The sequence below is a fragment of the Oenanthe melanoleuca genome, chromosome 1, assembly GCF_029582105.1.
Source record: "Oenanthe melanoleuca isolate GR-GAL-2019-014 chromosome 1, OMel1.0, whole genome shotgun sequence".
Taxonomy (NCBI): Eukaryota; Metazoa; Chordata; class Aves; order Passeriformes; family Muscicapidae; genus Oenanthe; species Oenanthe melanoleuca.
In genome coordinates this window covers 27,780,481-27,805,282 of record NC_079333.1, presented here as the reverse complement: position 1 = coordinate 27,805,282, position 24,802 = coordinate 27,780,481, and the positions used below count along the sequence as shown (strand labels likewise).

General features: G+C 40.9%; 1 long non-coding RNA gene and 2 gene segments (V, D, J or C); 2 read left to right on the top strand and 1 right to left on the bottom strand.

Moving 5' to 3' along the window:
• The window catches only part of LOC130259926 (T cell receptor beta constant 2-like), a 39,493-nt gene extending 15,190 nt beyond the window's left edge, over positions 1 to 24,303 (top strand). Inside the window, 5 exon segments of the C gene segment in view lie at positions 17,631 to 17,683; positions 20,476 to 20,811; positions 21,187 to 21,204; positions 22,311 to 22,417; positions 23,981 to 24,303. Coding sequence covers positions 17,631 to 17,683; positions 20,476 to 20,811; positions 21,187 to 21,204; positions 22,311 to 22,417; positions 23,981 to 24,007 — 541 coding nt within the window.
• Positions 2,783 to 4,071, bottom strand: LOC130260008 (uncharacterized). Its single transcript, XR_008841725.1, has 2 exons — positions 3,991 to 4,071; positions 2,783 to 3,108 (listed from the first exon to the last, which is right to left on the bottom strand). It is a non-coding gene; the product is annotated as an uncharacterized LOC130260008 (long non-coding RNA).
• Positions 4,230 to 12,665, top strand: LOC130259953 (T cell receptor beta constant 2-like). The segment is given in 5 exon segments: positions 4,230 to 4,251; positions 8,834 to 9,169; positions 9,550 to 9,567; positions 10,673 to 10,779; positions 12,343 to 12,665. Coding segments are annotated over 5 exon segments (495 nt in total).
• Positions 24,304 to 24,802: the final 499 nt, after the last annotated feature.

Sequence of the window (24,802 nt, the reverse complement as noted above, 5' to 3'; positions counted from 1 at the left end):
GCAAAAGCAAACCAGAGATCTCCAGGTTCATTGCCATTGGGAATTCTGTGGTTACAGATCCCTCTTCTAGCTGTAAGGCACATTTTTCTCCTATGCATTACTTCTTTAGCCAGCCTGAATAGTGTCTGCAAAAAAGGCCACTATTCCAAGGAGTTTCTCATGAAATAGCTACTCTCCTTCCTGTCTCATTGCTTGTCCTCACATTTGTTCAGATCATTAACCAGATTCCTCCTTCCACTGTCTTATCTTTTCAGTGCATAGATAGACCCTTAAAAAGAAAAATGTGAGAAAAAGAGAAAAAAGGGACAAAGATAAAACGTCAGAAGTATCCCACAGTTTTTGGAAGCGGCAAAATAAGGATTACTGAAGGTCATTGGAATTAAATGTGTGTGTTCCATTTAAAGTACTAGGGAGAAAAGAAGCAGTTGCAATAGTAATTTTGAGCCTTACATATTCAGAAAAGAATGGAGAGTGGCACAGGTTCTATATATAGAGCTATATAACATAGAATAGAATATATTCTATGTATAGATTAGGCTAGCTAGGACGTGTCTGGCAGGCTAGAAACAAATAGATTGTTCATGAAGTTTGTTTAACTAGGGTTCTTGCTTTGAGAAAAAACAGCTGGCAGAGACGTCTTGTTATTTGTAAAAGTGAATTAGAGCTCCCTGGAAGATTAACTGGCAGGGAATATGCTTCTCTGGCTGGAAAAGTGAAGAAATTAAGATATGATTAAACACCATATTCATTCTTTTTGTGATCCTGATCTATCATCTTTTCTTCTGACTAATAAGTTCTGGGTTGTGAGATAGCATGCTCCAGATATTAAGAGCAACTCTTCAGAATGAAACAATACAGGTGTACTTTTGCTGGAAATCCTACTGCAAAGATGGCCCAAGTTATATCCACTGATGTAAATGGGTCAAAAGATCATTTATGAATCCACTGATCCTAGGTTTCTGTCTGACCTCCAACACCCAGACCCTCTCAATCAGGAAATGACAGCTCAGCATTCAGCCAGAAGCAAACTGGTCTGCAAGAGATTCCACATTTGTGTCAGGAGCTCAGAACACTGTCTTGTGGAAAAGCTAAAGCAGAACTCAGAGCCACGTGAATATTTAGCTTTGCTATTACTGGCTCACCAAAGAAAGTATCAAAGCTGGACAGTCCCTTCTCTCTTCTCTGCCCGAGCTTGACAGACAAATCTGGGCAAGGGGAGGGGCATCGGTCTCTCTTAACTCTTACCTCACAGTGAGCAGGAGCACACTCCTGGGACAGCTGGAGGGCCATGCTGGCTCTTGTGCTTGCTCTTTTACCTGGTGAGAGATGCCAGATCCATCTGCAGCAGGGCTTTCATGCAGGCCAGGCAGGGCTAGTGTTAGGTAGAGGACCCCTTTGGCCATCATCTGTGCTCGTACTCCTCACCCTCTCTTGTTATCTCTTATTAAATGCAAGTGTTGGGATTGGAGCCTACATTGCACAGTGGCCAGACAGAATCCATCAGAGAGCTGGAGACTCTTTGACCATCTCCTGCTACCAGAATTATAGTAACCTTGCCTATATGTTCTGGTACCAGCAGCCTCCAAGAAGTGTTTTAAAGTTAATAGTCAGCAGTAGTACTTGGAGTCAACATGTTTATGAGGATGGTTACAGTGAGGCCAAGTTCGAAGTAAACAGACAGAATACTCATTACTCTCTGATGACAATCAAGAACCTGACACCCAAGGATGAAGCCACGTATTTCTGTGCTGCGAGCGATCACACGGTGTAGCGAGGGCGTTGAACAGTAAGATAAAATCCCCACCTCTCTGAGTGAGAGATGGAGTCTTTGAACAATGTGAGACAGTCAGGAGAGGAGCAGAGGAAGAGGAGAAAGAAGACTAGATAGAAGTTGGGGCAATAGACCCAGGATGTTTTGAAGGGGTGGCAGACATAACAGTGCAGCAGCCTCTGTCTTCGAAGTCAAATTGTTAATCAAATCCCTCCTTCCACCATCATATATTTTCAATGCACAGATATGCCCTGAAGAAAGCTGCTTTTTAACTTTATGGGGTTATGGGCAAAAGTACTAGATTATGGGGTTGTGGTCAAAAGCACTGGAAAACTACCCAGTGTCCCAAAAAAAAAAAAATCTGTAAATCTCAGAGTAGTAAATCTCTGCAATATGTCCTGCCTCTTTGTACCTGCTGCTTCTGCAAACTCCAAAGAATGCAGGACAGGTATAACTGATGAAATCTCTAATTTCCTGTGAAATTCTTCCTCTAAAAGAATATAATTGTTAGAAAATATATCCCTCAGTCTTTCTTACATAGTCATGTTTTTCCTTGTCTGAAGTCTCATACATCATAGCCTCCAAAGCCAAAAAAGCCTCCTATCAAAGACTTGGAAATAAAAGTCAAGGATCTGTCTCCCCTTTTTTCTCTCACTCACATTTATTTGCATTCATGGCCTGCAAGTCCTTTCCTTTTGAGAGGTTACAAAGGAACAGTAAGGTGTGACAAGACTGGTCTCTGCTGGCATGTCTTGGAAATTGCCTTTTGAACATGACCTGAGGAGCTGATAGCACCACATAGTCCTTCAAAACTAGTAGAGAGGTGACTTCATTGTTTTTAAATGAAAGACACTTCGTGGAAGAGAGTCTATATGTGACAGTGAGGACACTAATGGAGCTTTAGACTGGAGATGAAGACAGAATAATATTAAATGAATTTTAGTCCAATGGGTAAGACCCTGAATATTATTGAGATCACAGGCAGACTAAGACCAAGGCAGGAAAATAATATTCCAGGATCAGTTTTATTATTTAGGCAGTGACAGTCAAAAAAACCCAAATCTCTAAATGTATTTTTTTTAAAAATTCAATATATACAAACAAATGTTCTGTATAAACAGATGTAGTTAGTGACTTAAGTACTCTGTTCAGCTTCTGTTGTAGGAGAGAGGACAAGGTAGAGGCATTCCGAGATGAGCTGTCTGATACCTTGTGTTCTTTTGTTCAGTCTCTTGGTCCTACATGTTACACCTTAGTCTATGTTTCTCATTCCCTTCTCCCAGACACAAACAGCTCTTCCCAGCTAAACGGCTGTATCAGAAATTATGGATTCTTCTCTAATATCTGAAAATAACAGAAAAAAGATTTGTGAGTTTGCTAGTAGAATGACCTTGTTTTGAAGGATTTTGTGCTGTGCTTTACAGTCTATTTTTCATATCAAGAAAGATTCAAATGAAGCCATTAAAGAACAACATAAAAAAAATGTTTACTGCAGATACTTGGTTAGGTTAGCAACTACATGTTGACATTGTGTGAGACAAGACTGGGTCACTTATGTGTAAAAGGAGGGAGGTAAATATAGCCTGTTACTTGTCTCCATCAGTATCCATCCCTTCAGACAATCTGCAAAATCAAGGCTTGCTCTTACTCCTAGGTGAAGCCTTTTCATAGGCAGAGTCACAAGCCCTGGGAGGATGCTCTCAAGCAACACCAAGCTGCAAAGACAAACACCAAGCAAACTACTCTCTTTGCAAACCAAAAATTGCAAACTGTGAGCTTGAAGTTTGTTTGTCATCCTGGGGGCAGAAGAGAGAAAGAGTAGAAGAAAAGCAGCATGAGCATTGCCATGACACTGCCAAGTGAAAAATTACTGCATTTTAAGGAAACCAATAAAAGAAAAAAAAAAAAAAGGCATATCCTTTGGGTATAAGAAAAAAATCTTGAGATTATAAATCAAGGAATAATGGAAACACTGAGAGGCAATTGGACTATCACATAGAATCAGCAATGGCAAAGGAAGGATGTGGTCTGTGGCTCTGTCATGGTTTAACCCCAGCCAGGATCCAGCCCCACGCAGCTGTCACTCCCTCCCCAGCAGCAGGACTGGAGAGAGAATCGGAGAAGCACAAATGAAAAACTCATGGCTGGAGATAAAGACAGTTTAAGAGGCAAAGCAAAACCTGTGCACACAAGCAAAGCTTAACAAGGAATTCATTCACCACTTCCCATGGGTGGGCAGGTGTTCAGCCATTCCCAGGATGGCAGAGCCCCATCACACATCACTCCAAATATCTCTCTCTTCCTTCTTCTTCCCCCTTCTCGCCCCTTTCACACACTGAGGGTGACGCCACAGGATTTGGGATATCTCTTGGATCAATTGGAATCAGCTGCCCCTGCTGTCCCTCCTCCCGAGTTCCATGCACCAGCAGCCTCCCTGCCAGCCTGGTGGTAGGAGAAGCAGGGAAGCCCTCGAATGCTGGGTAAGCACTTCAGCAATAACAAAATCATTTCTATCCTGTCAGCAGGATTTCTCTCTTGTCACAGTAGCCTCTGTGGAGGAAATTAGCTCCACCGCAGTCCAAACCAGCACAGGTGCTCAGGGCAATTTCTTCCCGGTTGACAAAAAAAAAGTGGGTGGAGTCATGGGTGGGATTGTTTTTGTAGGAGATTGTATCATTGTGGGGACAGGGGGATCCACGATGATACATTCACCAGGAAGCCTTTACAAAAACCCACAGGTTCATGAGCCTTGTGGCAGAGTGTGTTAAGGCAGCTGCAGAGAATCCTCCAGCAGAGCAAGTGTGCTCTGCCTTGGTTTCTCTTAGCAGTCCTTGTATGCTGGGACTTACTTTTAGCATCAGAGAACTGAGCCTGGCCTCTATGGGGAGCAAGCCAGGAAATTCTGAGATATTGAACCAAACGGACTGCAGATGCACCTAAAGCCTATTGAGCATGCAAAGCTGGAATTATTATTTTTTTTCCTGATGTTTGCAGTAGGTGACAAAATGGTTGTTTCTTAATATGATAGAAATGTTAGAAAAAGAATTCTGGCATGTAGCAGGTATCTCTCAGAGGCACTACATGAAATGTGTTGGTGTTTTCTCTCTTTAAAAATAATCCTCCAGTGTCTGCTGACTTCCTCATGCCTGTGAGAACAAAATTGCCTGTAATCCTTCTCCCCAGTCTCACTGCAGCTTATCCTAATGGCTATGAAGGGTTTGTCTGGGACCAGTCAACAGTTTCTTCTGGGCTCTCCTTGTGTGGATTATTTTAACCCATCAGAAAATTGAACTGGATCCTGAAGGACTATTGAAGACAGCTAGCCTGGCCTGAAAGGGAAAACTCTGGGATTTGTTTTAGTTCGCTGCCAAAGGTGAACCACCTGCATTTGAATATGAAAACCAAAAAGCAAGTATCATTCTATTATTAACTGCACAAGTTACAGAAAAGAAGGTGTCACAATGCTTGCAACACAAGACTGACAGTGAGGAAGTTCTAGTTATAGTTCTGTTCCTAGATAGTGACAGCCTTTGGGTGTGTCTGCTTATATTCAAGATGTGCAAAATGAGAATAGCAGATGAAATCAGTGATATTACATGGAGATTGGAGAAAGGTAGCAAAAACAACCTGGGCTGAAATGTTGACAACATATCAAACAAATCTTGGAAACCCTTTTATGAATGCTACATATTTTACAACTGATTTCAAGCTGGTTTTCTGTCAAACCCTTTTAGATAGAGATTGAGTGATGTTTGGAATTCCAAATGTAGAAAAGTTTTCTTAGGCTTCTGCTTATAGCAAGCCAGCTGCAGAGCATCCTTTCTTTTAGCTTATGATACATCACTTTGTCAGCGTGCAAACCTCTGGTTTGTCTTTTGGCAGTGGCACAAAACTTACAGTAATGGGTAAGAAATTTTTGTTTCCTTTTTTAATTCACTTCTAATGTCATGTCTTCTCTTTAGAGAATTTAATTATTATTCTCCCTTTCATTATTATCTGGTGTTCTCCTGGTGTGCTAGTCACAGTAACCCTGTCTACTTCAGAGAATAGACTAAGTTTTGGTCCTCTAGGTAGGGCTACACCTTTCATTTTGGAGAACTGAATGAATGCATTTTCAGTAAAGAAAAAGCTGTCCCTAGAAAGAATTGGGATAAAAAATGAACTTTAAAATGTGTGCCTGACATAAAAAACAGTTGTCCTAATAACCAACACATGCAAAATCCTTAGGTCTCAAAATGATAGCTAGTCTCTATAATGCTGGTTCTGCTGGGGCTATAGATGATTAAGAACAAGTCAGTGAAAATCTGTCTATCTGTCTGGAAAAACTGACTTACTGTTACCCTTTGAAGGGGTCTAGAAAACAAAATCAACATGATACAATCTCAAAGTACCCTGGATCTTCCCAGGGTAAATTAAAGAATGTGTTAGATAACTGGGGAAAAAACAGGTGTGCTAGCATTTTTTGGTTGGTAAAACAGAAGGCAAAAATAAATGGTAAACTTTATGACAAGCAATACTAAAATCTCTCTGCAGCTCTTTAAGTCCTTGTTGTTATAGAAAGTAGCTCTCCACAGCACAGGCACTTTCTTTCCACTGGACAGGCTCACCAGGATGGTGATACAAAGATCATTAAGAACAACAGTCTTACTGTGTTCATAATAGGTGCTAAACAGCCACTGGAAACCACAAGAGAAGAGTATATGATTCATTTCAAAGGAAAGGACATCTCAGGGAATGTTTCTTTCTGAGCCACATTTATGGATTTGGACTGTCCAAATCTGGGGAAAACAAGGCTGCTGCTCAGATGCTGAAAAATGATGGTGATCTCTTCTTCTTGTGTTTCTCCTGGAGTTCAAAGAATTGATAACCCAAATATTTGTGCCACTACAGAATAAATTTGTAACAAGTGCTAAAATTCAATCTCCATAAGAAAAATATCAGTGATCAGCACATTATTTGAAATCCACAGTTTGTCTGAGGATGCTGAGCTGATGAAAATGAATACACTGACTCTTCATTGACCATAGTCATTTATGCAGCAAAGTTGAATAATCATCACCAAGGGAGCTCAGAGAATAAAAACAGAGATTTCCTTCCAAGGAAAGCCTTCCAGGGAAAGGGAAAGGGATCATGTTTAGGAACTTCTAAAAAGGGCAGAGTGGGCCAGGACACTGTACTATATATTAAAAATTATCTTGCAAGTAAAAAATTATTTATATTACAAGTGAAAAATATTCAAAATGTTGAAAAAAATTAAGAGGAAATGTGTCTATTTAGCTGAGAATAAGAAACTACTCAGTCTGCATATGGGAAATATTTTCTACTATTCTAATATGTCACACGGGTAAATAGATAAATATCCTCTAAAGACATAGTGAAAGTTCCAACTGATTCACCTAAGCCTGAAACAAAAAGGCTCTGGAGAGGGTATTTCTGATGTTGATCTCAGCTGTTTAGACACAGATTTGGTGGTGTTCCCTAAAAGAGTTTTTTTTTTTTCTGGGAACTTGAGTACTTTGTGTTTCTTCTTTTGCTGGTGCCACATGAAGGGAGGGCTAGTCCACAGGCTTGGCTCAGAGGTCTGGCTGTAGAGGAGAGGTTTTTCTGCAGCTGCAAAACAGTGTGAATAATGAGAAATTATTCTTTGGCAGCGGGACAAAACTTACAGTCATAGGTAAGTAAGAATTCAGAACTCTGTGATCTATGTAATACTGGTTTAGGGGACAAGAACATTCTTAATTAAAAGCTTAATGATGATAATTTTTCATGCAGCCATGAGAACAGGATTAATGCTTTATTGGTTGCTTATTAAAATGAGATGTGCCATTATGGAAGTGTAGGATTTACAGGCACAAATGTCGAGGGTCTTGTGTCTGCAGCATTTGTCTTTCATTTCTGGGAACTTCACTAAGGGAGAAGGGTGTAAATAAGTTTATTTTCATCCATTCTTCAAGAAAATATTGCAGAGGTTAGGAATGGTAATGACAAGTGTAGGAGACCACACACAATGGGCTGCTGATCAGACATATCTTACAGCTCTTGCTTTTACCATCCTTATTCCATTTCTAACCTGTTTATTTTCTTTACAGTAGTTTTATAATTTTTTCAGTTTCACTTTTTACCTCCCTTTCTGCCTTTCTCTTTTGTTTTGTTTGTTTCGTTTGTTTGTTTGTTAGTTAGTTTTGTTTGCATTTTGTTTTAATATTGGGTATCCTTTTTTTGGCTTGAAGAATTTCATTCGTGTCCTCTTATCTGTTTCCATCTCTTAACTCATTAACCATTAAGTCTTACAAGTAGGTATTAAACGCATTAGGACAGGGAACAATTTTTGATTTGTGCGAGTACAGAACCTTGCATTAAGTTGGGAAGGCGTGTAGCCTAGGATCAGAGCTTCTCATAACCTAAAAATTAAATTTCATAAAGACATGTTTAATGTAACTAATGTTATTAAAAATGGATGGCAAGTTAATACCCAAGGCAAAAGCTGTCCCTGGCAGATTCATATTACCTGCCTCAAGTATTTTTCACTTCAGACAGTGAGAAGAATCAGATCTTTCCTTCCTTCCTGGTCCTCTCTGAGATGGGGGCCAAGTAGGGTATCCCATGACAGTGTAATTCTGAACACTGCAATGACCACCATTGTCTCAACTCCATCTCCAGAAATGTAACTCAGTTTGTTGAAGATGTTTGTGCTGTATAAGAGAATCTCTTATCAATTAAGACAAAATTACAAAGACAAGCCTTACAGCAGAACTAGGGACTTTTCTGCCCACCTGTTTGCTCTGCTTCTTTGTGGCTTTCTGTTCTTCTGACAGAGGCAATATATGAAATTCATGTTCTCATGCATTTCTGTGGCCAGACCCTTTATGTTTCTGTGCAAAGAGTGAAAACCAATCCTTCCACTTTCCTAGTGTGCCATATCCAATAGAAATTAATTGTCCAACAGACAGCTGTTAAAAGTCCAGGTTTTTTAGGAGTACCACGGCACAAACTCAGGATCAGTTTCAGAGGTTCCTGATTGAACAGGATGGAGGCTCTGGAGCATGTTGCTTTGTGTTTCAGGGAAGAATGATGAAATCATACCTCCAGCTGTGGCCATCTTTTCCCCATCAAAGCAGGAGATCCAGCAGAAGAGCAAGGCCACGCTGGTGTGCCTGGCCTCTGGTTTCTACCCTGACCACCTGACTCTGGTCTGGAAGGTGAATGGTGTGAAAAGGACCGAAGGGGTGGGGACAGACGAGTCCTCCACACAGAATGGGAGCACCTACTCACTGACCAGCCGACTGAGGATGCCAGCCTGGGAATGGTTCAACCCTTTGAATCGCTTCGAGTGTGTTGCCAATTTTTTTCAGAATGGAACAACGCAATCCATAAACAAATTTATCCAGGGTGATGCTGGTGAGTAAAAACATCTCTCACCATGCTGTGTAAGATAGAAATCACAAATCAAAAAAATGTGTGTGTTATGATAGAAACCACATCTACATATAGCTTCCATTCAGGGTGTTCTTCTGGCACAAATACATACCTAAATATGTAGAAATTAGCATAAGTCTCTTTCCATTTCTGGGCGTTTGCACCTATGTTTCCATTGTACATCTCGAATTTCTCCAGGCTTTCTACCACAAAATCTCTGTAGTAGAGTAAATTGTACAGTCTCATAAAACACCTAGTATAGTAAAATGAATGAGGCAGTGCTCTGTAAACAAAACCTCTACAATTGATATTCTGTGTGCTTTGAAGAGAAAGATGACTTTCAGTTCACTTTTGTCTTTCAGGTTGTGCGCTCACTGAAGGTACGTGTGGCTTCTCACATAAAGAGAATTTTGCCTCTTCTCTCAGGCAATTACCAGTGTGTATTTTAATTCCAGCTTTACTGACACTAAGTACAACGTGTGGGAGATATCTGCTGCATGAATAGCTTCTGCTTTCTCATCTAAGTGATTTGTAGGTGACATTAAAAAAAACAAACAAAAAAAGAAATCTTTTTGGAGGGTTGTTTGTGCATATTGTATGTAACTGTGCTTTGGGGTTTAGCTCTCCTATATGATTCCATTTGGAAAATAGAAGAAATCATGGTACCTTCCTGTAGGCTGTAATTTACTCTTTATCATCTCCTCCAGTCCTAGAAAATGACTTCCATCGGGAATATTCTTGTTCAGCCAGGAAACAAATGATCCATACTTATCCAAGTGATTCTGACCTCGAGATTCAAGATGTGTTATTTTGAATATTTCTTGGTATCAAAGTCAGAACACTTCTCGTGACAAGTCACATTCCCCTCCCAAGGGCTGTCATATATGGAGGATATCTGTACTAAAAATTTACATTTCTTTCCTCTTTGTATACATATTTGCACACTCCTGTTTCTCAACAACTTCTTTAATGCTTCAGGAATCTTAAGTCTGAACCAAGAGAGAGCTGGTATCTCAATACTATGGCAACCCCTTGAGAGTGAAAAATCTACAAGAACAAAACTTCTAGAAGTCACGTTATTCTGGGCTTTGTAAAACTTTCCTGATACATCAGCAGTACTCATAAGGCCACTGATAATAATGAGACAAAATAAAGAATTCGTGTCTTGTGATTCAGCCTATTTTGTGTTTATACAGATGTACAGACCAGTTCATCAGTAGGTGTGGTAACTCAGTAGTCTCCTAACATAATGCCAATCTGTGTCATTCCTAGATTGTTTTTGGGTTTTGAGTCCCCATGAGTTCTGTCCCATTCCCTGCATTCTCGTGTCAACAGAGCCACTCACTTGCCTCTAGTTCGTTTATGTAGCTTAGCTAAAGATTTCAAGGGTTCTCCTTTGATGAAAGCTCCATTAGAAGCAGCATCTCGTGATGGTGATGGTGGTGATGATGGGAATTGAATACAGAAATGGTGTTTGACTTGCAGAGTCGTACTTGCGGTATGGGAATTCTCTGAAGCTCACGTACCTCCTCCTGTGTGGCAAAGCCTTGGTCTACGCAGTTTTGGTGAGTGGCCTGGTGTGGACAGCCAAGGTAAGTCAGAGTGCCCTGGAAGGCTGGGCTTACTCACTACTCAAGGATCAGTGGATGCAGGCTAAACCTGTTCTCAGAGATGTGATTGTTCTGCAGCAGCTCTGCCAGGCTGTGCGTAGTCCGGCTTGAAAAACCACAAGGGATGGGTGTTTATTACTGCTTTTCCAGAACTCAAATAACATCAATGCTATCTAGCTGAGAAATTCCTTCTCACAATCCTCTTTAAACACATGAAAAGGATGAGAATTAAGGACAAGTTTCCCAGAAAGTCAATAAAGGAACTATCAGCTATATCATGCATTTGTGTAACCACTGTAAAGGGGCTTACGCCCGCAGTGAAAATAATAAGCAGGTTTTTTGAGATGAAACAGGGGAGAAATCTGATCAAACATTTACAAAAATTTAAAAAGAGCAGTAGGATCAATCTGAAAAAATGGGCTAAATTGAACTAACATCCAGGAAATGCTTTTTATTAGTAAATTTCTCCTGTGGCTGCAAGATACACGCAGCAAGAACAGCAGAAGCCTCAGCACTTGTCCCTTGAAAAGCAGAACAGGGAGATGTATTTGAAAAGTGATCTGGTAGAGTTGAGGGCAAGGATGAACACAATCTCAATTCTATGTGTTTGTCCTTTAGCAAGGATATACTGGAGGGGTAGATTTATCCTTTTTGGGATAATAATCAGGGAATCACTGTATGGTTTAAGTTAGAAAGAACATTTAAAGATAATCTAGATCCATCCCCCCACTGAAATGAGCAGGGACATCTCTCACTAGACCAGGTTGCTCAAAGTCCCCTGGAACTTGGCCTTAAACACTTCCAGGGGTGGGACATTGACAGCTGCTCTGGAAAACCACTTCCACTGTCTCAATGGCCTCACCAGAACAAATTCCTTCCTTTAATCTGAAGGCAGCCTGTATCAGTTTAAAACCAGTGCCCCTTGTCATGTCACTGCAGGCCTTGGTAAAACATCTCAGCTTCCTTAGAATTTCCCCACTGCCATGTACTGAAAGGCCTCAGGCACGGCTCTCCAGAGGCTTCTCTTCTCCTGTGTGAAGATGGGTTGTTCTCTGAGCCTGCCTTCATACCCTGAAACCCTGTGACTACATTTGTGTGTCTCCTCCTGCTGTGCTCTCACACCCATGAGTGTCCTGTGCTGGCATCCAGAGCTGGACACAGCTCTGTGGGTGGGATTGGTGGGGCTGGCATGGGCTCACTCTCTGCATGTGTCCAGATCCCTCGGGATGCCATCCCTGCCCTCAAACACAGCAATGGCCACACAGCTTAGTGTCAGCTGGGAACCTGCTGAGGCTACCCTTGATCCCAGTATCAATGACACACTGATGAAAAAATGCTTTTGGTCCCAGTACAGACCCTTGAGGGAAACAATTTGTTACTGGTTACCACTTGAACATTGAACCATTGATGGTAACTCTTTGGGAAAGGTCATCCTGCCAATTCCTGTGTTTGTCTCTGTCCTTTGGTGCTTGTTGTTGTTGTCATTATCATTATTATTATTATTTTATAGTTCTTATTATTTTATTCCATTTTGTTTTCAATTAGACTGGTGTCAAGTTATCTAGAGAATAAATGAAGAGCCCTTGTCATCACATCAGCAGGAGCACAACAATGTTCTCTACCTTTCCACAGCAAAGAATCTGTGCTTTTAAGAACTTCTGACTATAATTTTTTTATAATTGTCTGTTGCCATCTTGTTCTTCACTTTGTTGTAATCACTGCTGAGCTTTCCCTGTACTTCCATATCAAAATGTATCATATTTTATTGTAACATGTCTTTAAAACTAGCACCTTCTTAATGCTCAGAGGCTGAGAGCTCATCTCCTTGATTTAGGAATAAAGTTTTCACTTCTTTTCTCCTCAAAAGACATGATTTGTTGTTTTTAAATTTGGTCTTCTGCAGTAAGAATGTCCTACCACACAACTTTCAGTGATGAATAGTGCCATAAGCAACTCTCATTAAAGATCATTCACTGACAATCCCTGTAGGAATAACTGATTTCTTATGGGAACAGTAGGGACTCATCCAGTACTTACACTGTGCACCAACAAGTGCAGCAGGGCTGCAGGCTTTGGAGGCTTGCCCTCACCAGGGGCTGATTCTGAGCCAAAATAGATGCATAATTCAAAGGTGGTAGAGAAGGAAACAGCACTCCAGCCAGGTGAGAAGGAACAGCATCTGGAGAGAGGCCTGGGAGCTGCTTTTTCCTTCACTCTGTTCTTCCATGGGATTTTCTTGGTGATGGCCCCAGACTCACTGTGGTAGTGATAAAAAATTTGGTGAATAGATTAAAAGTCACCTGACACCCAATGCATTTATTTCAAAAGGATCTGATGACAAACTTGAGAGGAATCTGTCACACCTCTTTTAATGTCATTAAAGGAAAAAGCTGTATCTTAGAGCTAGAGGACAGATGGATATAATACTGTAAAATGGAGTTATTTTTCCTACTCTCTGCTTGGCACTCCTTTAATCTCCTCAAAACACTTCAGAACAGGAGAAAACATCCTGCTGAACCAAGAAATCTTTTTTGTCTTCTGAGTACAGAAATTACTTAAGTAGTCTGTTGACTGCTTCAAACAAAGCAGAGAACTGTTTACTGAAGAATATTTTTTACAATAGTGCTTCGAGGGGTCTTACATCCCTAAGATGTGAACAACCTGGTCTAGGGAAAGGCGTCCCCTTCCTCTTTGGAGAAAAAACAAAGGGAACAGTTCTCGGCAGGTGGGAATAATGAGAAGGTATAAAGGGGCACATTTCAGGGGTTGTGACAAAGATAAACAAAGAGGGAACGCTTTGGATTCTGATGATGGGCTCTCTTCCCAAGATATCTCATTATTCATGCTCTATGAACTTAGAATAGACTGGAGCACAGCAGAGTGGAATATTAAAAAAGAATTCTAACTCAGTCTGAAACACATTAGGATGAATATAATTTATTAGGATATTTGGTGAAAATGGCTGCATTTATCAGGGCTGCCTGATCAATCTTGTCCTCACACAGAAAGACTTTCTGAGTGGTCATGGCAGAACTTGGTTGAAGTGAAGAGAGGAGAAACTTGGGCATTGGCATTTTGGAGCAAGCTACATAAGAAAATAATTTGAAAAATTATAGACAATCTCCTTTAGCCTCTGGAATGAGATGAATGTTCTCATACTGAATTCATGTCTTTCAGTCACTGGAAATTGAGACCAAGCACAGCAATCCAGTCCTGTTCTTTTCCAAGCGTGCTGTTTGATGTAATTCTCATGCACACACACTCCCTCTATTACACAAGTGATTGTGCAAAGAGAGCACTTTGAAAGAGAGACAGATACATATCTGGGCTCATAGAATATCTGCCTTTTTTTTTTTTGTTTTTGGATTGAAGTATGTTTAAAGGAAAGTTTTTTCTATCAAGCTCTTTTTCAAGAGTGTTTTGGACAGAGGATGTTTTTGATGGGCTGATCCTTAGGTCCAAGTAGATAAGCAGAATTCTGCTCTGCACATATTTGTTGTCACTCATTTTAGCCGTACAGGAGATCACATTGAACAAAGTGATGGCTTCAGGGTGATATTTATGCAAGTTCTCTTTTCTACAATTACACTGTGTCTCTTGTAATTTTCAAGAGAACCAGCTAGTGAGAATGAAGGGGAAAGTTTTAGACAAAAATAAGTGAAAATTCCAGGGAAATGCTGCATAAGACAGTCAATGAAGTATGATTAAATTGTGTTGACTTTTTAAAGAAAAGAGTAAAAAGGAAAAATAGGAAGAGTACAAAATAAGAACATAGAGACCAAGAAAAGCAAACCGAAAATGAAAACAAAGACACAACAGAGAGATAGGGTAAAAAGAGTACAAGGAAAAACACCAAGCCCATAGTAAGCAAATTACTCTCTTCACAAACGAGTTACTGTGGGCCTGAAGTTTTTGACATCCTGGAGGCAGAAGAGAGAAAGAGTAGAAGAAAAGCAGCATGAGTACTGCCATGACACTACCAAGTGAAAAATTACTGCATTTTAAGGAAACCAACCTAAAAAAAAAAAAAAAAAAAAAAAAAAAAAAAAAAAAAAAAAAGGCATATCTTTTTGAGTATAAGAAAAGAAACCTTGAGATAATAAATTGAGAGGCAATGGATACACTGAGAGGCAATTGGACTGTCACATAGAATCAGCAATGGCAAAGGAAGGATGTGGTCTGTGGCTCTGTCATGGTTTAACCCCAGCCAGGATCCAGCCCCACGCAGCTGTCACTCCCTCCCCAGCAGCAGGACTGGAGAGAGAATCGGAGAAGCACAAATGAAAAACTCGTGGCTGGAGATAAAGACAGTTTAAGAGGCAAAGCAAAACCTGTGCACACAAGCAAAGCTTAACAAGGAATTCATTCACCACTTCCCATGGGTGGGCAGGTGTTCAGCCATTCCCAGGATGGCAGAGCCCCATCACACATCACTCCAAATATCTCTCTCTTCCTTCTTCTTCCCCCTTCTCGCCCCTTTCACACACTGAGGGTGACGCCACAGGATTTGGGATATCTCTTGGATCAATTGGAATCAGCTGCCCCTGCTGTCCCTCCTCCCGAGTTCCATGCACCAGCAGCCTCCCTGCCAGCCTGGTGGTAGGAGAAGCAGGGAAGCCCTCGAATGCTGGGGAAGCACTTCAGCAATAACAAAATCATTTCTATCCTGTCAGCAGGATTTCTCTCTTGTCACAGTAGCCTCTGTGGAGGAAATTAGCTCCACCGCAGTCCAAACCAGCACAGGTGCTCAGGGCAATTTCTCCTGTTTGACAAAAAACAAGGGGGTGGAGTCATGGATGGGATTGTTTTTGTACCAGGTTGTATCATCGTGGCTCAACAGCGGGGGGGGGGGCCACGATGATACATTCGCCAGGAAGCCTTTACAAAAACCCACAGGTTCATGAGCCTTGTGGCAGAGTGTGTTAAGGCAGCTGCAGAGAATCCTCCAGCAGAGCAAGTGTGCTCTGCCTTGGTTTCTCTTAGCAGTCCTTGTATGCTGGACTTACTTTTAGCATCCGAGAACTGAGCCTGGCCTCTGTGGGGAGCAAGCCAGGAAATTCTGAGATACTGAAATTATTTTTTATTATTTTTTTCCTGAAGCACCAATCTTTCAGTAGGTGACAAAATGGTTGTTTCTTAATATGATAGAAATGTTAGAAAAAGAATTCGCACATGTAGCAGGTATCTCTCAGAGGCACTGCATGAAATGTGTTGGTGTTTTCTCTCTTAAAAATAATCCTCCAGTATCTGCTGACTGCCTCATGCCTGTGAGAACAAACATTGCCCCTAATCCTTCTCCCCAGTCTCACTGCAGTTCTTCCTAATGACTATGATGGGTTTGTCTGGGACCAGTCAACAGATTCTTCGGAACTTTTCCTGTGTGGATTATTTTAACCCGTCAGAAAATCGAGCAGGATCCTGAAGGACTATTGAAGACAGCTAGCCTGGCCTGAAAGGGAAAACTCTGGGATTTGTTTTAGTTCCCTGCCAAAGTTGAACCACCTCAGATAGTCAGTGAGTGATGGCTGGGATTCCAAAAGCAGTGATGTTGTCTAAAGCTTGTGCTTTAAGTAAGCCAGCTGCAGTGCATGCCTCCTCTTAGCTTATGATACATCACTTTGTCACTGTGAACAGTGCTCATATGCGTTTCGGCATTGGAACAAAACTTACAGTAATGGGTAAGAAATTTAATTTTCCTCTTTTAATTCACTTCAAATCCCAAGTCTTCTCTTTTGACAGTTTCATAATTACTCTCCCTTACATTATTTAACTGATGTTTTTCTGGTGTGCTAGTAACCCTGTCTACTTCAGAGAACAGACTAAGTTTAGTAATCTAGGTAGGGACACACCTTCCATTTTGAAGAACTGGATGAATGCATTTTCAGTAAAGAAAAAGCTGTCCCTAGAAAGAGTTTGGATAAGGAATGAATTGAGAAATGTGTGCATGACATAAAAAACGTTGTCTTAATGAACCAACACATGCAAAAATTCCCCAAAAATATAGCTTGTCTCTAAAATGCTGATTCTGCTGGGGCAAGAGATGATTATGGAGAACTCAGTGGGGAAAAAAAAAAAAAAAAAGCCTGTCTATCTGTCTGGAATGAACAGACTTACGCTTTGAAGGAGTCTAGAAAACAAAATCAAGATGACACAAGCTTAAATTACCTGGATCTTCCCTGGGTGAATTAAAGAACATGTTATCTCCGATAACTGGGAAAAAACAAGTGTGCCAGCATTTTTAATTTATGAAAAAGAAGGCACAAATGAATACTCAACTACATAATAAGCAATACTAAAATCTCTCTGCAGCTTTTTAAGTCCTTGTTGTTATAGAAAGTAGCTCTCCACAGCACAGGCACTTTCTTTCCACTGGACAGGCTCACCAGGATAGTGACAAAGATCATTAAGGACAACAGTCTTACTATATCAGAATAGGTGCTAAACAGTCACTGAAAACCACAGAAAAATAAAATATGAATAATTTCAAAGAGAATGAGGTCTCAATGAATGTCTGCATATGGGAAATAATTTCTAATATTCTAATATGACACCTAGATAAATAATTAAATATCCTCTAAAGACATGGTGAAAGTTCCAACAACTGATTTTGCCTGAAGCAAAAGGGCTCTGGAGAGGGTATTTCTGATGTTGATCTCAGCTGTTTAGACACAGATTTGGTGGTGTTCCCTTAGAGACCTGTTTTCTAAGAGATCTGAGATAAATGAACTCCATGTTTCTTCTTTTGCTGGTACCACTTGAAGGGAGGGCTAGTCCACAGGCTTGGCTCAGAGGTCTGGCTGTAGAGGAGAGGTTTTTCTGCAGCTGCAAAACAGTGTGAATAATAATAGACTGAACTTTGGCAGCGGGACAAAACTTACGGTCATAGGTAAGTAAGAAGTCAGAACTCTGTGATCTATGTAATACTGGTTTAGGGGACAAGAAATTCTTAATTAAAAGCTTAATGATGATAATTTTTCATGCAGCCATGAGAACAGGATTAATGCTTTATTGGTTGCTTATTAAAATGAGATGTGCCATTATGGATTAGTAGGATTTACAGGCACAAATGTTGAGGGTCTTGTGTCTGCAGCCTTTGTCTTTCATTTCTGGGAACTTCATAAAGGAAGGAGGGAATAAATAACTTTATTTTGATCCATTCTCCAAGAAAATATTATAGAGGTTGGGAATGAAAAACACTTCTCTGGTCTGCAGAGAAGTCTTTGTAGTGATCCAAAGGAGTATTTTGGAGGCAGAGTCTGGATTCTCCTGTGTGCTGAATCACGGAGAAAGAGTAATCTTGCTTGCCTCTCCATCGATGGTTGGAAGGCTGTCTAAACTTGCTTTGGAACGCTGGCTTCTTCTAACAGTCCTTCTCCCAGCTTCTGCTGCTCAGCTAGGACTGTATTGTTTTTCTGTCAGCATACATTTTTATTCCTTTTCTTATATACCATTTTCTCTCTCAGTTTTCTACCATCACAGAAAAAGATTTAACATCATTTATATCAGGGCATGTTGGAATCACAGGGCAAAGTAATTTTTTCCATCTGCTACTGCCCCATTTGATAGGAAACTGTATAAGTATTCACTGGTGCCTGCTCCTTTAAACAGAAGTATTTTAAGGATCTATGTGGCTGGCAGGAAGAGCATAATGACACTGGGGGTTGCAGACTGACTTTGTACAGCTGTGCAAACCAGCAGCTGAACTTTGGAGTCGGCACTGTGCTCAGAGTTATAGGTAAGGAGCTGTTGTTAACCCAAGTGCTCGGTGTGGAGGACACTTTAAAATTTCCCTTGCTTAATGATTTGTAGCATATATACAGAAGATTTAAAACTGAGAGTAGGAGTGAAAGATAACAAGAAATTATGAAACTGACCTTGCCATGATGGGAATGGAGGAACTGTGGTAACTTTTCTTTTGGGTGGGTGAAGTCTGTGTGACAGGGATTGCATGAGTTTGTGCATGGAATTGATCCAACTTTGTGTCAGTGCCTGCCATGGGCAGCGGGAAAGACCAGAACACAATGGGCAGCTGATTAGACTTCTTTCCCTAGTTCTTGCTTTTACCAATCCCTTTATTCCATTTTAAGAATGCTAATTTTCTGGTTTTCTCTAATTCTCCAGTAGCTTCAGTAGTTCTATCATTCTTTGTTTCTATCTCAATGTTTCACCTACCTTCCTCTTTTTTTGTTCTTTCTTTCTTCCTTTACTCTATTAAATCTCTCCCTTTTCTTTTGACTTCTATCTGTTTCCACCTCTTCACTCATTAGCCATTAAGGCTTGTCAGCCAAAAAATTTGTCAGAGATACTTCGAGGATAGGAAAAAAATCATAAGGCCAAATGCTAGACGGGAAAAGAAGAAGTAATCAACCTCTCATCATACCCACTGAAAGGAAAGCAGAGCAGTGCTAAACCCTCTAGGGAGTTTTCTCTATTTAATAGAGAAATAATAGGTCATCTAAAGTCTGTACAAACTCATGCAGAAGCAGCCCCGGGATCTTTGCAGAGCAAGCACTGCTGGTCACAATTAAGGCAGCAATTGAATGCAAACACGAGTGCTGAGGAGACAAGACCTCTGCAAGATATTAATTTCTGCTAATTCTGCTACCTCTCTTCCTCTGCAAAAGAGAGAGTCATCAGGGAGAACATCTACAATCCACAGTGCCTTCATACAATAAAACCAACCCAGAGTAATAATTTCCTCTTTGGCTCCATAGTTTCCTCTGCATTTCTTTTCCCAGCAGCACTCTACAAACCTCGTGTGTATCTCATGCGAGATCAGTAAAAAAGGCACTCTAATATAATATATGGAAAGCCCTCTGGATTTAGGGACACTGCCTGGCTTCTGAGTAACTTCTCATGGCTGTCTTGTACATCCTTTGGGCAGAAGCCTGTTCTCATTAATCCTACAAGTAGGTATTAAACACATTAGGACAGGGAACAATTTTTGATTTGTGCGAGTACAGAACCTTGCATTAAGTTGGGAAGGCGTGTAGCCTAGGATCAGAGCTTCTCATAACCTAAAAATTAAATTTCATAAAGACATGTTTAATGTAACTAATGTTATTAAAAATGGATGGCAAGTTAATACCCAAGGCAAAAGCTGTCCCTGGCAGATTCATATTACCTGCCTCAAGTATTTTTCACTTCAGACAGTGAGAAGAATCAGATCTTTCCTTCCTTCCTGGTCCTCTCTGAGATGGGGGCCAAGTAGGGTATCCCATGACAGTGTAATTCTGAACACTGCAATGACCACCATTGTCTCAACTCCATCTCCAGAAATGTAACTCAGTTTGTTGAAGATGTTTGTGCTGTATAAGAGACTCCCTTATCAATTAAGACAAAATTACAAAGACAAGCCTTACAGCAGAACTAGGGACTTTTCTGCCCACCTGTTTGCTCTGCTTCTTTGTGGCTTTCTGTTCTTCTGACAGAGGCAATATATGAAATTCATGTGCTCATGCGTTTCTGTGGCCAGACCCTTTATGTTTCTGTGCAAAGAGTGAAAACCAATCCTTCCACTTTCCTAGTGTGCCATATCCAATAGACATTAATTGTCCAACAGACAGCTGTTGAAAGTCCAGGTTTTTTAGGAGTACCGCGGCACAAACTCAGGATCAGTTTCAGAGGTTCCTGATTGAACAGGATGGAGGCTCTGGAGCATGTTGCTTTGTGTTTCAGGGAAGAATGATGAAATCATACCTCCAGCTGTGGCCATCTTTTCCCCATCAAAGCAGGAGATCCAGCAGAAGAGCAAGGCCACGCTGGTGTGCTTGGCCTCTGGTTTCTACCCTGACCACCTGACTCTGGTCTGGAAGGTGAATGGTGTGAAAAGGACCGAAGGGGTGGGGACAGACGAGTCCTCCACACAGAATGGGAGCACCTACTCACTGACCAGCCGACTGAGGATGCCAGCCTGGGAATGGTTCAACCCTTTGAATCGCTTCGAGTGTGTTGCCAATTTTTTTCAGAATGGAACAACGCAATCCATAAACAAATTTATCCAGGGTGATGCTGGTGAGTAAAAACATCTCTCACCATGCTGTGTAAGATAGAAATCACAATTCAAAAAAATGTGTGTGTTATGATAGAAACCACATCTGCATATAGCTTCCATTCAGGGTGTTTTTCTGGCACAAATACATACCTAAATATGTAGGAATTAGCATAAGTCTCTTCCTATTCCTGGACATTTGTACCTGCATTACCATTGTACATCTAGAATTTCTCCAGGATTTCCACTGCAAAACCTCTGTAGTAAATTCTATAGTCTCATAAAACAGCTAGTATAGTAAAATGAATGAGGCAGTGCTCTGTAAACAAAACCTCTACAATTGATATTCTGTGTGCTTTGAAGAGAAAGATGACTTTCAGTTCACTTTTGTCTTTCAGGTTGTGCGCTCACTGAAGGTACGTGTGGCTTCTCACGTAAAGAGAATTTTGCCTCTTCTCTCAGGCAATTACCAGTGTGTATTTTAATTCCAGCTTTACTGACACTAAGTACAACGTGTGGGAGATATCTGCTGCATGAATAGCTTCTGCTTTCTCATCTAAGTGATTTGTAGGTGACATTAAAAAAAACAAACAAAAAAAGAAATCTTTTTGGAGGGTTGTTTGTGCATATTGTATGTAACTCTGCTTTGGGGTTTAGCTCTCCTATATGATTCCATTTGGAAAATAGAAGAAATCATGGTACCTTCCTGTAGGCTGTAATTTACTCTTTATCATCTCCTCCAGTCCTAGAAAATGACTTCCATCGGGAATATTCTTGTTCAGCCAGGAAACAAATGATCCATACTTATCCAAGTGATTCTGACCTCGAGATTCAGGATGTGTTATTTTGAATATTTCTTAGTATCAAAGTCAGAACACTTCTCGTGACAAGTCACATTCCCCTCCCAAGGGCTGTCATATATGGAGGATATCTGTACTAAAAATTTACATTTCTTTCCTCTTTGTATACATATTTGCACACTCCTGTTTCTCAACAACTTCTTTAATGCTTCAGGAATCTTAAGTCTGAACCAAGAAGAGAGCTGGTATCTCAATACTATGGCAACCCCTTGAGAGTGAAAAATCTACAAGAACAAAACTTCTAGAAGTCATGTTATTCTGGGCGTTGTAAAACTTTCCTGATACATCAGCAGTACTCATAAGGCCACTGATAATAATGAGACAAAATAAAGAATTCGTATCTTGTGATTCAGCCTATTTTGTGTTTATACAGATGTACGGACCAGTTCATCAGTAGGTGTGGTAACTCAGTAGTCTCCTAACACAATGCCAATCTGTGTCATTCCTAGATTTTTTTTGGGTTTTGAGTCCCCATGAGTTCTGTCCCATTCCCTGCATTCTCGTGTCAACAGAGCCACTCACTTGTCTCTAGTTCGTTTATGTAGCTTAGCTAAAGATTTCAAGGGTTCTCCTTTGATGAAAGTTCCATTAGAAGCAGCATCTCGTGATGGTGATGGTGGTGATGATGGGAATTGAATACAGAAATGGTGTTTGACTTGCAGAGTCGTACTTGCGGTATGGGAATTCTCTGAAGCTCACGTACCTCCTCCTGTGTGGCAAAGCCTTGGTCTACGCAGTTTTGGTGAGTGGCCTGGTGTGGACAGCCAAGGTAAGTCAGAGTGCCCTGGAAGGCTGGGCTTACTCACTACTCAAGGATCAGTGGATGCAGGCTAAACCTGTTCTCAGAGATGTGATTGTTCTGCAGCAGCTCTGCCAGGCTGTGCGTAGTCCGGCTTGAAAAACCACAAGGGATGGGTGTTTATTACTGCTTTTCTAGAACTCAAATAACATCAATGCTATCTAGCTGAGAAATTCCTTTTCACAATCCTCTTTAAACACGTGAAAAGGATGAGAATTAAGGACAAGTTTCCCAGAAAGTCAATAAAGGAACTATCAGCTATATCATGCATTTGTGTAACCACTGTAAAGGGGCTTACGCCCGCAGTGAAAATAATAAGCAGGTTTTTTGAGGTGAAACAGGGGAGAAATCTGATCAAACATTTACAAAAATTTAAAAAGAGCAGTAGGATCAATCTGAAAAAATGGGCTAAATTGAACTAACAGCCAGGAAATGCTTTTTATTAGTAAATTTCTCCTGTGGCTTCAAGATACACGCAGCAAGAACAGCAGAAGCCTCAGCACTTGTCCCTTGAAAAGCAGAACAGGGAGATGTATTTGAAAAGTGATCTGGTAGAGTTGAGGGCAAGGATGAACACAATCTCAATTCTATGTGTTTGTCCTTTAGCAAGGATATACTGGAGGGGTAGATTTATCCTTTTTGGGATAATAATCAGGGAACCACTGGATGGTTTAAGTTAGAAAGAACATTTAAAGATAATCTAGATCCATCCCCCCACTGAAATGAGCAGGGACATCTCTCACTAGACCAGGTTGCTCAAAGTCCCCTGGAACTTGGCCTTAAACACTTCCAGGGGTGGGACATTCACAGCTGCTCTGGAAAACCACTTCCACTGTCTCAATGGCCTCACCAGAACAAATTCCTTCCTTTAATCTGAAGCCAGCCTGTATCAGTTTAAAACCAGTGCCCCTTGTCATGTCACTGCAGGCCTTGGTAAAACATCTCAGCTTCCTTAGAATTTCCCCACTGCCATGTACTGAAAGGCCTCAGGCACGGCTCTCCAGAGGCTTCTCTTCTCCTCTGTGAAGATGGGTTGTTCTCTGAGCCTGCCTTCATACCCTGAAGCCCTGTGACTACATTTGTGTGTCTCCTCCTGCTGTGCTCTCACACCCATGAGTGTCCTGTGCTGGCATCCAGAGCTGGACACAGCTCTGTGGGTGGGATTGGTGGGGCTGGCATGGGCTCACTCTCTGCATGTGTCCAGATCCCTTGGGATGCCATCCCTGCCCTCAAACACAGCAATGGCCACACAGCTTAGTGTCAGCTGGGAACCTGCTGAGGCTACCCTTGATCCCAGTATCAATGACACACTGATGAAAAAATGCTTTTGGTCCCAGTACAGACCCTTGAGGGAAACAATTTGTTACTGGTTACCACTTGAACATTGAACCATTGATGGTAACTCTTTGGGAAAGGTCATCCTGCCAATTCCTGTGTTTGTCTCTGTCCTTTGGTGGTTGTTGTTGTTGTCATTATCATTATTATTATTATTTTATAGTTCTTATTATTTTATTCCATTTTGTTTTCAATTAGACTGGTGTCAAGTTATCTAGAGAATAAATGAAGAGCCCTTGTCATCACATCAGCAGGAGCACAACAAAGTTCTCTACCTTTCCACAGCAAAGAATCTGTGTTTTTAAGAACTTCTGACTATAATTTTTTTACAATTGTCTGTTGCCATCTTGTTCTTCACTTTTTTGTAATCACTGCTGAGCTTTCCTTGTACTTCCATATCAAAATGTATCGTATTTTATTGTAACATGTCTTTAAAACTAGCACCTTCGTAATGCTCAGAGGCTGAGAGCTCATCTCCTTGATTTAGGAATAAAGTTTTCACTTCTTTTCTCCTCAAAAGACATGATTTGTTGTTTTTAAATTTGGTCTTCTGCAGTAAGAATGTCCTACCACACAACTTTCAGTGATGAATAGTGCCATAAGCAACTCTCATTAAAGATCATTCACTGACAATCCTGTAGGAATAACTGATTTCTTATGGGAACAGTAGGGACTCATCCAGTACTTACACTGTGCACCAACAAGTGCAGCAGGGCTGCAGGCTTTGGAGGCTTGCCCTCACCAGGGGCTGATTCTGAGCCAAAATAGATGCATAATTCAAAGGTGGTAGAGAAGGAAACAGCACTCCAGCCAGGTGAGAAGGAACAGCATCTGGAGAGAGGCCTGGCAGCTGCTTTTTCCTTCACTCTGTTCTTCCATGGGATTTTCTTGGTGATGGCCCCAGACTCACTGTGGTAGTGATGAAAAATTTGGTGAATAGATTAAAAGTCACCTGGCACTCAATGCATTTATTTCAAAAGGATCTGATGACAAACTTGAGAGGAATCTGTCACACCTCTT